This window comes from Camelina sativa, chromosome 11 (assembly GCF_000633955.1).
Source record: "Camelina sativa cultivar DH55 chromosome 11, Cs, whole genome shotgun sequence".
NCBI lineage: Eukaryota > Viridiplantae > Streptophyta > Magnoliopsida > Brassicales > Brassicaceae > Camelina > Camelina sativa.
In genome coordinates this window covers 38832381-38844497 of record NC_025695.1, presented here as the reverse complement: position 1 = coordinate 38844497, position 12117 = coordinate 38832381, and the positions used below count along the sequence as shown (strand labels likewise).

At 35.2% G+C, this 12117-nt stretch overlaps 2 protein-coding genes across 3 annotated transcripts; one reads left to right on the top strand and one right to left on the bottom strand.

Annotated features, from left to right (window-relative positions):
- Window positions 9304–10795, top strand: LOC104725531 (RNA-binding protein CP31B, chloroplastic). The gene is made up of 4 exons (XM_010444199.2): window positions 9304–9803; window positions 9996–10097; window positions 10172–10456; window positions 10551–10795. The coding sequence occupies exons 1-4, from the start codon at window positions 9405–9407 to the stop codon at window positions 10611–10613; spliced, it is 849 nt and encodes a 282-aa protein (XP_010442501.1). The 5' UTR covers window positions 9304–9404; the 3' UTR covers window positions 10614–10795.
- LOC104725532 (protein-L-isoaspartate O-methyltransferase 2) lies at window positions 10708–12036 on the bottom strand. Of its 2 annotated transcripts, none has more exons than XM_019233249.1 (4): window positions 11821–12036; window positions 11436–11706; window positions 11188–11352; window positions 10708–11066 (listed from the first exon to the last, which is right to left on the bottom strand). In XM_019233249.1, the coding sequence occupies exons 1-4, from the start codon at window positions 11983–11985 to the stop codon at window positions 10816–10818; spliced, it is 852 nt and encodes a 283-aa protein (XP_019088794.1). In that variant the 5' UTR covers window positions 11986–12036; the 3' UTR covers window positions 10708–10815. The 2 variants fall into 2 exon arrangements, with proteins under 2 accessions (XP_019088794.1, XP_010442502.1); XM_010444200.2 differs by having other exon boundaries at window positions 11436–11703; window positions 11821–12034.

The window sequence follows — 12117 nt, the reverse complement described above, 5'->3', positions numbered from 1 at the left end:
AGGAAACTAGTTTATACCTCCTTCATATTGTAAGGATGAAGACCCAGTCTAGCATAACGGTTGACCAAGGGACGATAAGGATACAAGGAGGAGTGAAAACCTAGACAGCTGAAGCGCATCAATCCACCCATAGTACCTGGTGGTGCAGTGATATCCTCGATGTCGAAACCCTATCAACAAAAAAGAAGGAAAAACTTTAGGCCGATTCAATTAAACGGAGGAGATGACAAAGTTTGATCCATGGAATTCAATTTAATCATTTAAACCGATACAAATAAGGAGATGAAAATAGAGAATTTCATTCATGGGATGTTTGTCCAGCAAGCATATCCTATTTTATATATACTGTTATTTAGGGCGTGTAATTAGAATAAACTGGCCTTTGTATTTAACCGATGTAATAATTTTTTTTTTTTTTTTATGGCAACAATAATAATTGGTTGAAGAGAAGCCAAACCGAGGAAAATTTCCTTTTTTTATTTTTCTTCTGGGGGTTGAAAGGATTGCCGAGAGGAATATCTTTGATCTCAGATTGATTTGGGATTCGATTGGCTCTAATTGGTAAGATTTCAGATGTTTCATAATTCTAATGAAGAAAGAAGTAACATGATTGGAGAAGACTCGTAAACTCGTTGCTCCAATCAAACAAGTTGCTTCGTCCACAAGAAAAGAGATCAATCGAAAAAGAAAAAGAGAGGTTGAGAAGATTCAATTCATACACCGAACGATATCGTCGAATTGAAATCATGGTGAGGCTTCCGGTGAAATCGCGATCTCTGATCACGTCCAAGGGTTTCGGAGAAAGACACAGGGCTCTTGAGCAAAGCAAAGAGTGCAAACTTCTTCTTGTCAGAGATCACGCTCATTGCTCAAAGCTCCAATGACGGCTTCTGTCTGTGGTTAATCTGTTTTTCTACTTGCTCTGTTTTTTTGTTTTTTTTTTTTTTTTTCCAATTTTTCTACAGCTTTATTAGTGAAAGGAAGCATATAATGTAAAGAGGTTTTCCAAATTCTGCTACCTTTGCAGATAGACTCTCATCAAATAGTATGTTGCTGGATTTGACGTCTCTGTGTATGATCGGAGGATCAGCATGCTCGTGGAGATAAACCAACCCCTCGCTTGCACCAAGTGCGACTTGAAATCTCTTTTTTCCCAATTCAGATGAATCCCACTCTTACCTGCATTAATACCAAATTCGTTATTGGAGAACTATCAGAAATCATGAGGAAGAGAAATCTTACACTTACCTGATAGACTATCACGAAGAGAGCCATTGGGGATATACTTATATACTAGAAACTGCTCCTTTTGATCGAAACAAAATCCCAAGAGCTTGAGGACGTTTTTGTGATGAAGTTTTGAAAGGAATTCTACCTCTGTTTTGAACTCCAAGTCTCCTTGCTTAGAGTCTTGGTTAGCTCTTTTGATCGCTATTACCTCCCCAGTAGGAAGAAGTCCTTTGTATACCTGCGTCACCAACAGTTTAGGATCATAATGCAACGTTTAAAGGCCATTGAGTGGCAAAGATCCATAGCTTCCCATAGCCTCCACCCCCAACACAATTTTCCTCTGAGAAGTTCTTTGTAAAACTCTTCAGCTCTTGGAAACTGAAAGCTCTTGCTCCCATAAGGCGCGGAGCATCAATAGTTCTCATATTCATATCCCACATGGTTGCAATGGAGGAGAAACGGTTAGTAAGAGAGAAAATTTTGGAAACACATAACCATGTCTTACCAAAAGGGTTGTTTTGATTAGTTGCCCTGGCTGCTCTCTTCTTCAGCATGAAGGCATACATTCCAGCTACTGCTATATAGCGGTACAAGAACAGAAGCTCCAGTGCCGTGCCTCATGTGTATTGACAAGGGCATTTGCCCAAGGCCACAAAATAGAAAAAAATTGTAAGGCCACATATTTTTTTAGTTAGATTATGTATTTAGTTTGAAAATGTTTTTACGTTTTTTATTTTAAAAATCTGTGATATTTTGTTTATTTCATATTTCTTAATCTTTTATTTGTATTAATAGAGTATTATATAATGTACTAGGTGTTTGGAAGTAAAATGAAAATCAGATGAAAGTTGAGAACTGTTATTAAAATTTTATACGTAAAGATATTTTTAAGGGAGCTTTACTGTAATGGCTTAGAAAAGGTCAAAAATGACTAGAATGTCTTTTTTTTTTTTGAAAATTTTAATGACATATAAATCCTTTGAATGGTGAGTGAGGAAAAAAAGAATCACAAGTGTGCCATTAAAAAGCAATGCCACATATTTGTCTTTTACATAACCGTTCAAAAATTTTGGAGGGAAAAACTCCCGCTCATATAATCTATTTAACGACAGACAAATATATTCCGACAAAGTAATATAAATATTGGCAGACTTATTTGATAGAGTTTTAGAATTTAGTAGATTAAATTAGCAAACAAAGATTAGTGATGGTAGACATTAAAAACGTTGGCAGATTTATGGTGGGTGGTAGATAAATTGGATAGATATATGGTAATGATGATAGAATTATGATTTTTGATAGAGATATTACTACAATAGTTACAGATTTAATAGGTTTATGTCGAGTAGCAGTTTTGTTTGACAGATTTATATAGTTATTATGGCAGACATATACACTAAGATAGATTTATATGAAAGATATAGTTTTACGCGATGGTAGATCTTTCCAAACGGGTAGGTATAATTAAAAGCGATAGATTTATGAGTTCATGTAGTGGTAGACATATTTCTTATTGAAATAACAAAAGTTAGGTAGAGTTATACATTTAGGCGTGATAGAGCTAATGTGTTTGACAGATTTATATATATATAGACCTGATAGAGTTATTTAATTTGTGATAGATTTATACTATTGATGTTTTAGGTCAAAACAAAGCATTTTACGAAATATGCTGCGTTTTTACTTTTTTTTTTTTGTCAAAACACTTGCATTTCATTACTCAAGAGAGTTAAGGTTCATACAAGCATTACTTAAAATACAAGATAAGAGGGCATTCCCCAATGCCAAAACAAGAAGAAGATAAAGCAAAAATAGGATTAATCGGCAATAGGTTCTTGAGAGCTTTGAGCCAATTTCTTGAAGAAACTTGGTACCTGTGAGATCAAGATTGTCGACAAGCTCTTCAATGGTCAGATCAATAGAAGATTAATCGGAAATAGCCATAGTCATTAGACGAGTTGGCGTNTCTACCTCTGTTTTGAACTCCAAGTCTCCTTGCTTAGAGTCTTGGTTAGCTCTTTTGATCGCTATTACCTCCCCAGTAGGAAGAAGTCCTTTGTATACCTGCGTCACCAACAGTTTAGGATCATAATGCAACGTTTAAAGGCCATTGAGTGGCAAAGATCCATAGCTTCCCATAGCCTCCACCCCCAACACAATTTTCCTCTGAGAAGTTCTTTGTAAAACTCTTCAGCTCTTGGAAACTGAAAGCTCTTGCTCCCATAAGGCGCGGAGCATCAATAGTTCTCATATTCATATCCCACATGGTTGCAATGGAGGAGAAACGGTTAGTAAGAGAGAAAATTTTGGAAACACATAACCATGTCTTACCAAAAGGGTTGTTTTGATTAGTTGCCCTGGCTGCTCTCTTCTTCAGCATGAAGGCATACATTCCAGCTACTGCTATATAGCGGTACAAGAACAGAAGCTCCAGTGCCGTGCCTCATGTGTATTGACAAGGGCATTTGCCCAAGGCCACAAAATAGAAAAAAATTGTAAGGCCACATATTTTTTTAGTTAGATTATGTATTTAGTTTGAAAATGTTTTTACGTTTTTTATTTTAAAAATCTGTGATATTTTGTTTATTTCATATTTCTTAATCTTTTATTTGTATTAATAGAGTATTATATAATGTACTAGGTGTTTGGAAGTAAAATGAAAATCAGATGAAAGTTGAGAACTGTTATTAAAATTTTATACGTAAAGATATTTTTAAGGGAGCTTTACTGTAATGGCTTAGAAAAGGTCAAAAATGACTAGAATGTCTTTTTTTTTTTTGAAAATTTTAATGACATATAAATCCTTTGAATGGTGAGTGAGGAAAAAAAGAATCACAAGTGTGCCATTAAAAAGCAATGCCACATATTTGTCTTTTACATAACCGTTCAAAAATTTTGGAGGGAAAAACTCCCGCTCATATAATCTATTTAACGACAGACAAATATATTCCGACAAAGTAATATAAATATTGGCAGACTTATTTGATAGAGTTTTAGAATTTAGTAGATTAAATTAGCAAACAAAGATTAGTGATGGTAGACATTAAAAACGTTGGCAGATTTATGGTGGGTGGTAGATAAATTGGATAGATATATGGTAATGATGATAGAATTATGATTTTTGATAGAGATATTACTACAATAGTTACAGATTTAATAGGTTTATGTCGAGTAGCAGTTTTGTTTGACAGATTTATATAGTTATTATGGCAGACATATACACTAAGATAGATTTATATGAAAGATATAGTTTTACGCGATGGTAGATCTTTCCAAACGGGTAGGTATAATTAAAAGCGATAGATTTATGAGTTCATGTAGTGGTAGACATATTTCTTATTGAAATAACAAAAGTTAGGTAGAGTTATACATTTAGGCGTGATAGAGCTAATGTGTTTGACAGATTTATATATATATAGACCTGATAGAGTTATTTAATTTGTGATAGATTTATACTATTGATGTTTTAGGTCAAAACAAAGCATTTTACGAAATATGCTGCGTTTTTACTTTTTTTTTTTTGTCAAAACACTTGCATTTCATTACTCAAGAGAGTTAAGGTTCATACAAGCATTACTTAAAATACAAGATAAGAGGGCATTCCCCAATGCCAAAACAAGAAGAAGATAAAGCAAAAATAGGATTAATCGGCAATAGGTTCTTGAGAGCTTTGAGCCAATTTCTTGAAGAAACTTGGTACCTGTGAGATCAAGATTGTCGACAAGCTCTTCAATGGTCAGATCAATAGAAGATTAATCGGAAATAGCCATAGTCATTAGACGAGTTGGCGTTAAAGAAGTGGTCAAAGCTAAGCTTCTCGCGGGATTGAGAAGGTCTACACAAAGTAGAGGCTTGACACTAGGTCGAGCATGGGTTAGAGTGCTCTGAGGTTTGAAAATAATCGCTAGAGTTTCCGCAGGATGTAGGTTAACATTTTTGAGGCCTAAGTCGTAGACAAAGCACGAGGGTTCAAACAATAAAGCCAAACAGGAAACTACCACCATGATTCTCGGGGAATTAAAGCAAAGCCAAAGCAACAATGATGAATTACTTCTCAAATGGATACCATAGAGTACATAATCTTGATCACACCATTGACTATAATTTGGCTTCAGCACATGGAAGAAAGGATCGTATTTGGACTAACATGGATTTGAAGTTGGAGCACCAACTGAGTGGGAGACGACCCGTGGTCCCGGGGTATAGATGGAAGAAGACTAGGCTCGGTGATCTCGGGGTATGAAGGCAAGGGACTGGGGAGGTGACGGTAACCATCGTTCCGTGGAACCGAGGTCATAATGCCGTCCTTCCTCAATCCCTTGGTGTTGCTAGAAACTAGACGCGAAAATCCCAGATGCCATAAGCTTTGATATGCAGAGTTCATCGATGACTTGCTTCGATCCAGGATTTGCAAACGAAGAAAATAGCTGACCCAAACCAGGGTTATCGATAGAGGATGCACACGTTGTACGCACTTACGGACACAATAGCGTATAAACCCTGGAAGTGGGTTTAGCAAAAGTTTAGAGGCTTTGGACCTGGATTTAGAGGATGTAGGCTTTGCTATTGGTGAGCATAGTGGGCCGAAAAAAATGAGGCCCATTAGAAGGAAACCTAATTTCCCAAGTGGAAGCCAAGGAACTTGTAGAGATTTTTGCGCTGCAAGGGGGATCTCTGGTGAATGACAGATTGACGGGAGCAGCCAGTGGTCGTGGCTTGATTCGGGGTTTGAGACTAGGTCCACTGGGGAAAACCCTAGTGTCACAACCGCTTGCCAAAATAAGAGCTGAGTGGGATGTCTGTCCGAACTTGACAGAGAGGTTTGAAGCATCTCCGGTGCGTGAATGGTGGGCGGAAGCAGACGGTGGCCATGAGTTAAATCAATTTTAGAAACTAGGTCCACCGGAGAAAATCCTGATTTCATAAGTAAACGCCAAAGTGATGGAAAGTTGGAGCGGCTCCCTGAGATTTGTAGAGATTTTTTCCGGATAAAGAGCATCTCCGGTGAGCGCGAGTCCAATGAGAGTAGGCAAAGGTCGGGTTTTGGTTTGGAGGCAGGGGACAAAGGAGTATGAAAAGGGTTAACCAAAAAGAAGAAATGGGGAAAAAAATTGCTAAGAAGAACACTCATAGAATTAGATCGAAAGCAAGTAGTAGTTGAGACCATGAGGTCCCGACGCCGGCGAGCAGCAGCGCCGCCGGCATCGGAAAGCTTAGGTGGACGCTTTTAAAATTGTTAATTAGTGAAGTGACTAATTACTATTGGTAGTTTTTAAATATTTTTTTAATCTTTAAAACTGTATAAATTCTGTAAATTTTAAAAAATGTTAATTAGTGACATGTCTAATCACAATTGGAGGTTTTAAATCCTATGTGGACGCCTTTAGGAGCTTATAGCTTGTACTTTTTATTAGTATAGATGTAAATAAAGCTTTCTATAAGTCATTGAAATTTTCCTAAAACAAATGTACGATCGCAGTAGGTTGTAGTTCTGCTAACATCTCCTTAATTATATTGGTTTAGTTTGACTGAGAAATTATGTTTTCATATATCTGTTCTATAATTGCCTACTTGCTGAAACAGAGGAATTTTTGTTTTAAATGTGTTTAGTTCTTGCTGAATGATTTCAAATATTTATTTCCAAGATATTCAGAAGTATGCTCTATACTCGCTCTAAGAAGAAAAACTTTAGATGAGTGAGTTTCATACGCTAAATTAATGTACTGATGATAAGTTGAATCATAGAAATCTTAAATCAAATTTTGAGAATTATTTGTGGCAGAGAGCGGACATAGGTACAAGAAGAAAGTCAGATAACCTCGGTAATTTTTTCAATTTTCCTAATTGTTATTGAGAAAAAAAAAACATATTTGCTCCCTCAAATTTTTGTATTTAGTTATGTTGACCTGGTTCAAAAATCATCATAGGTCCTCTATTCTAGAGACTTCAAAAGCTGATCTTGGTTTTCATAAAATTAGAATTATTTTGTTCCTTTTGCGTTTGTTGGTAGTAGATTATTAATTATTAACAGTCTAGGCAATGTAGTTGGACAAAAAACAAGAATATGAAGATATTTTCAATCAGAAAATTATTGTTATATTGTTATTATATATATATATATATATATATATTAAAATATATCATCTATTATATTATCATTAGAGATATTTTGATCTATACTATTATGATGATATTCAAACTATTTGCAGCACATGTAATTATGATATAAACTTTTTACATAAACAACGATTTCAAATCACAATTCTTTGAGCAACACTAGTACACTACATAAATGTCTTGTGATATACCTACATATATTTTAGAAACAAAAAGTAAAAAAAAAATTTAATTCAGTTGCAATATTATGTCGTTGATAAAAAAATATTGTTCACCTTATTTATTTGAACTTTCAAGAATATAAAAATTATTTTCAAACCCTCAAAAATTCATGGGCAGCCACAAGGGAATAACATAATACACAAACAAATTAACAAAAGAAAAGTTAAAATGTAAGTTATGCAATAATCAATATTTTACCTTAGCTTTGTCAATACACAATCAACCTCAACATCTGAATTGCTAGAAAAATATTGCTAGTAAATCACTTTAGCGTTGTCAACCTCAACAAAAAAATACCAAAATAAATGTAATATATAATTATAAAAATTCAAAAACACCAAACAACTATATTTATGAAAATGTAATAAAACTGAATATGATTATAATGAAAACTTAGAAGTCAAATATTAAATAAGTCAATAAATAGTTATTCAAAAATTAAAAAAGAATTGTAAATTTAAACAAAAGAATTATTCATATTGGGAAATTAAAGCTAATGAATTAAGGAATTATTAGTGTATGAAAATTAATGTATATTTATATAGAGGTTGATACAATATGCAACAATATATAGTTCAGCAAATCTACAAATATATATAATAAGAAATTATAAGTAAAAAAAATATATTTTTATTTATTGTTTATGTGATTTACTTTTTATTTCTTTAGTGAACCACTCGCTATAATTTAAAACCGCAAATGCTTACGAGAATTAATTTTTGAAATTTAATGATTTTGAGAGATTCAGAGGGGTATAACTTATTAAGCTCTAAACCCAATACATCATTTTAAAAACATGGGACATTATAATATAAGATCTATGTAGAAGATGATATAGGGAAACATCAACTAAATGAGATAATATTTCTTTGGTGTTTTTTATTCAATAATATATTTGTATTAATGCTCTATTTTAAAAATCTTAAATATACATATTTTATTTTATGTTGTATAATGTTGTGATGTTTGAAAAGTATATTTAGTCAAGTAGTTACAGCACAATCTCTACGACCGACTTCATTGGAGTTGACTCTACTAAGTCACATTATCCTATGTAGTAGAGATTGACTATGGACTGGATTCAAGATTATGCTGCAACTTTTGATATTCAATTTTCGAACGTTTACGTTGTTCTAGTGATAAGTCTTTTAAATAATTTGTTTGACAATTTGTAACTAGATAAAAAAATATATTAAATTTAAAATAAATTAATAAAGATTCTAAAATATTCTCACATCGTAGCGGGTATTTATCTAGTAATTTTTTAATTTTAAGATATATAAGTATTTTAATTTACAAAAATACAATTTACATAGTTTTGGTCATATATTAGAGAATTGTACATGCAATCGATATTTAACAAACTATTTTCACTATATGTGAATATGATAAATAAATAAAAAAAAATCTTACATATACAACGATTTTAAAATCTTAGTTCTTTGAACAACATTACATAACTGTCTAGGCTAGATCCAAAAATATATTTTTTGGTATATCTTTTTCCAAAATTCAGTAAAGATACCCAGCCTCAACCAAAAAAGATACCCAGCCTCAACCAAAAAAAAAATATACCCAGCCTCAACAACAACAAAAAAACACTATTCAACAATTTTTTTTTTTAATATAAAATTAAAAACCTTTAGATAATCATCTACCAAACGAAAAGCCCATCTTGTTGCCAAAAAAAAAAAAAAAAAAACGAAAAGCCCATCTCGTTTATGAAAAGCTAATCTTTCACTTTCTGTCTAATTACAAACCCCCTCGTCCTCCTCTCTCACTTTTACTCTTCATCCGACCTTCACTTCACCTTGTAATCTCTCCAAAATCAGAAAATGACTTCTTCAATACTAACCTCAAGCTTAAAGCTTTTAGCTATGTCCAATTCTTCCTCTTCGACCCTTTTCTGTAGTCCTTCTATCTTCAACATCTCTTCCTCTAAACCTCACCGCTCCAATTTTTACTTCCCTTCACGACCCATTAATCTCCCACTCTCTCTCAATTCCAAGTCTCTCCGTAACTCATCTCCTGTTGTTACTTTTGTTTCCCAAACTTCGGATTCGGCTGAGGAAGAAGAAGGTGAGGATGGAACCATCGGAGGTACTGTAGACGGTGGCGGATTCACGGAGCCACCGGAAGAAGCGAAATTGTTCGTCGGTAACTTGCCGTACGATGTTGATAGCCAAGCTTTGGCTATGCTCTTTGAGCAAGCTGGTACTGTTGAGATTTCGGAGGTAAATTTCTAATTTGTGTGTTTTTGTTTACATTGAATCCAAATGGTGTGGGCATTGTTACTTCTTGTTTTATAGTGTGATTGGCCTTAAAGGAATGATTTTGTCTCATGGGTCTGCTTTGAAATCTGGTTTTATAGATTGATTTGTTTTAAAGGAATGATTTTTGTTTCATGGGTCTGTTTTGAATTGCAGGTTATATACAATAGGGACACTGATCAAAGTCGTGGATTTGGGTTTGTGACAATGAGTACAGTTGAAGAAGCAGAGAAAGCTGTTGCGAAGTTCAATCGCTATGTAAGCCAATTTAATCATCATTGTCTATAAAGTTAGATGTTGATTGTTGAGGTTGATTTGTACAACAACTGCAGGAAGTGAATGGGAGGCTTTTGACAGTAAACATAGCAGCTCCTAAAGGATCAAGACCGGAACGACAACCTCGTGTATATGATGATGCTGCGTTTAGGATCTATGTTGGGAATCTGCCATGGGATGTGGATAATGGTCGTTTAGAACAAGTGTTTAGCGAGCACGGGAAAGTGGTTGATGCTCGAGTGGTTTACGATAGAGAGACGGGTCGTTCGCGTGGGTTTGGGTTTGTTACAATGTCTAACGAGACTGAACTTAATGATGCCATTGCTGCTCTTGATGGACAGGTAAAAAGGAAACACTCTCTCCATGAGTTTATTTAGTTTATCTTCTTGTGACCTTGTGGCTTTCTGTTATCTAATTGTTCCTTTGCGTTTGCAGAATTTGGAAGGCAGAGCAATTAAAGTGAACGTGGCTGCAGAACGACCAAGGCGTGCATTTTGAGAGTTCAGTGAGTCTTAATATTGTGAGATATGAGTGTAAATGTTCTCACTTGCAACTCCGATGTAGCTATGCGAAATCAAACTTGAGTTCAAGCTTTTGTAAACATATTTTCTTTATTACCCATCAAAACATATTACAAAACATTACACAACCTCTATATGTATGTACACTAAGATGTGGGATATAGAGTTTTGTTTCTTTGTCAGAATCCTCCTAACTGTTCCTCACGGCTAGTGAGGGGCACATACCTTACTGAAGTTTCTGTATGTGCCTTGATGGAACCATCCTCGCTTTTGTCAATTACCTTGAGCTCTTGAAAATAGGTTCCTAGTGGAATCACCATTCGCCCACCTGGTTTTAGCTGATCCAAAAGTGGCTGTGGGATTTCTGATGCCGCTGCTCCTACGTGTATCGCATCATACGGTGCAAACTCTTGCCAACCCTTTCTTCCATCTGCCATAACATAAAACTGATTCAAAAGATGACTTTGCTCATAAGAGAAAGTTCTACTCCTCAGTATGTATCCATGAGGGTGAAGCACACAATGATTTGAAGTTGGGAAGCGAATACCTACCACCGACATGTAAGGAGAGAGATCCTTTCGTAAGCAAAGAAGCAGCAACACTCTTTTCTATATTCTTAATAGACATATCAACCAATTCAGGGATATGATCCACGCCAACAACACGCCCCTCAGCTCCAACCATCAGCGCAAAACAGCCAGTCAAGTACCCGGTTCCTTCAAACATAAGCTGACTGTTATCCCAACTCCTCCCCAAAACTCAAACAACTTTAACTATTAACATCAAATATAAAGGTAACCTGAACCAACATCCAAAGCACGCATCCCGGGCTGGAGCTTATCTTCCAAGAGTTGCAAGCAAGTGGCATGCATATGCGGAGCAGAAATGGTAGCATTATAACCTATAGGCACAGGAGTATCAACATAAGCTGAAGAACCAGCTGGTACAAAGAGACCTCTATCCAAATGTTCCATAACTTGAGCTACTCTTTTCGATGATATCACACCGTACCGCTTCAAGTTTTCCACCATTGATTTCTTGCCACTCGAGCCAGCTCCACTCTGAAACTGCTATCACCCCCACAAATTAAATTCGTCTATAAGCACACCAGTCACAAATTGAACCAAATCCTTAAGAAGTAACCACAGTGAGGATAAAGTGTTGGGAATAAAACTGAAACTTACCTCCATGTGGAAGAAGGAAGTGAGGAGACGACGGGAGAAGCGAGAGAGATTGAGATTTAGAAACTGAGATGATGAACCGTAGCGGTAAAGTCTACGTGGCGTATGACAGAGATGACCATATGCTCTTAATGTTATTGTTGGGCATATTAAAACCTGAGCTCTCATTCTTTTGTCTTTTTTTTTTTCTTGTTAAAGATTCTAGTTTCTTCTCTAATGCTCTCTTTACTCTGTTCGTCGTGTTCATACTCCAGTTGGATACAGATGTTGCCACGTAGCCTCATGACGTGATCTACTCTC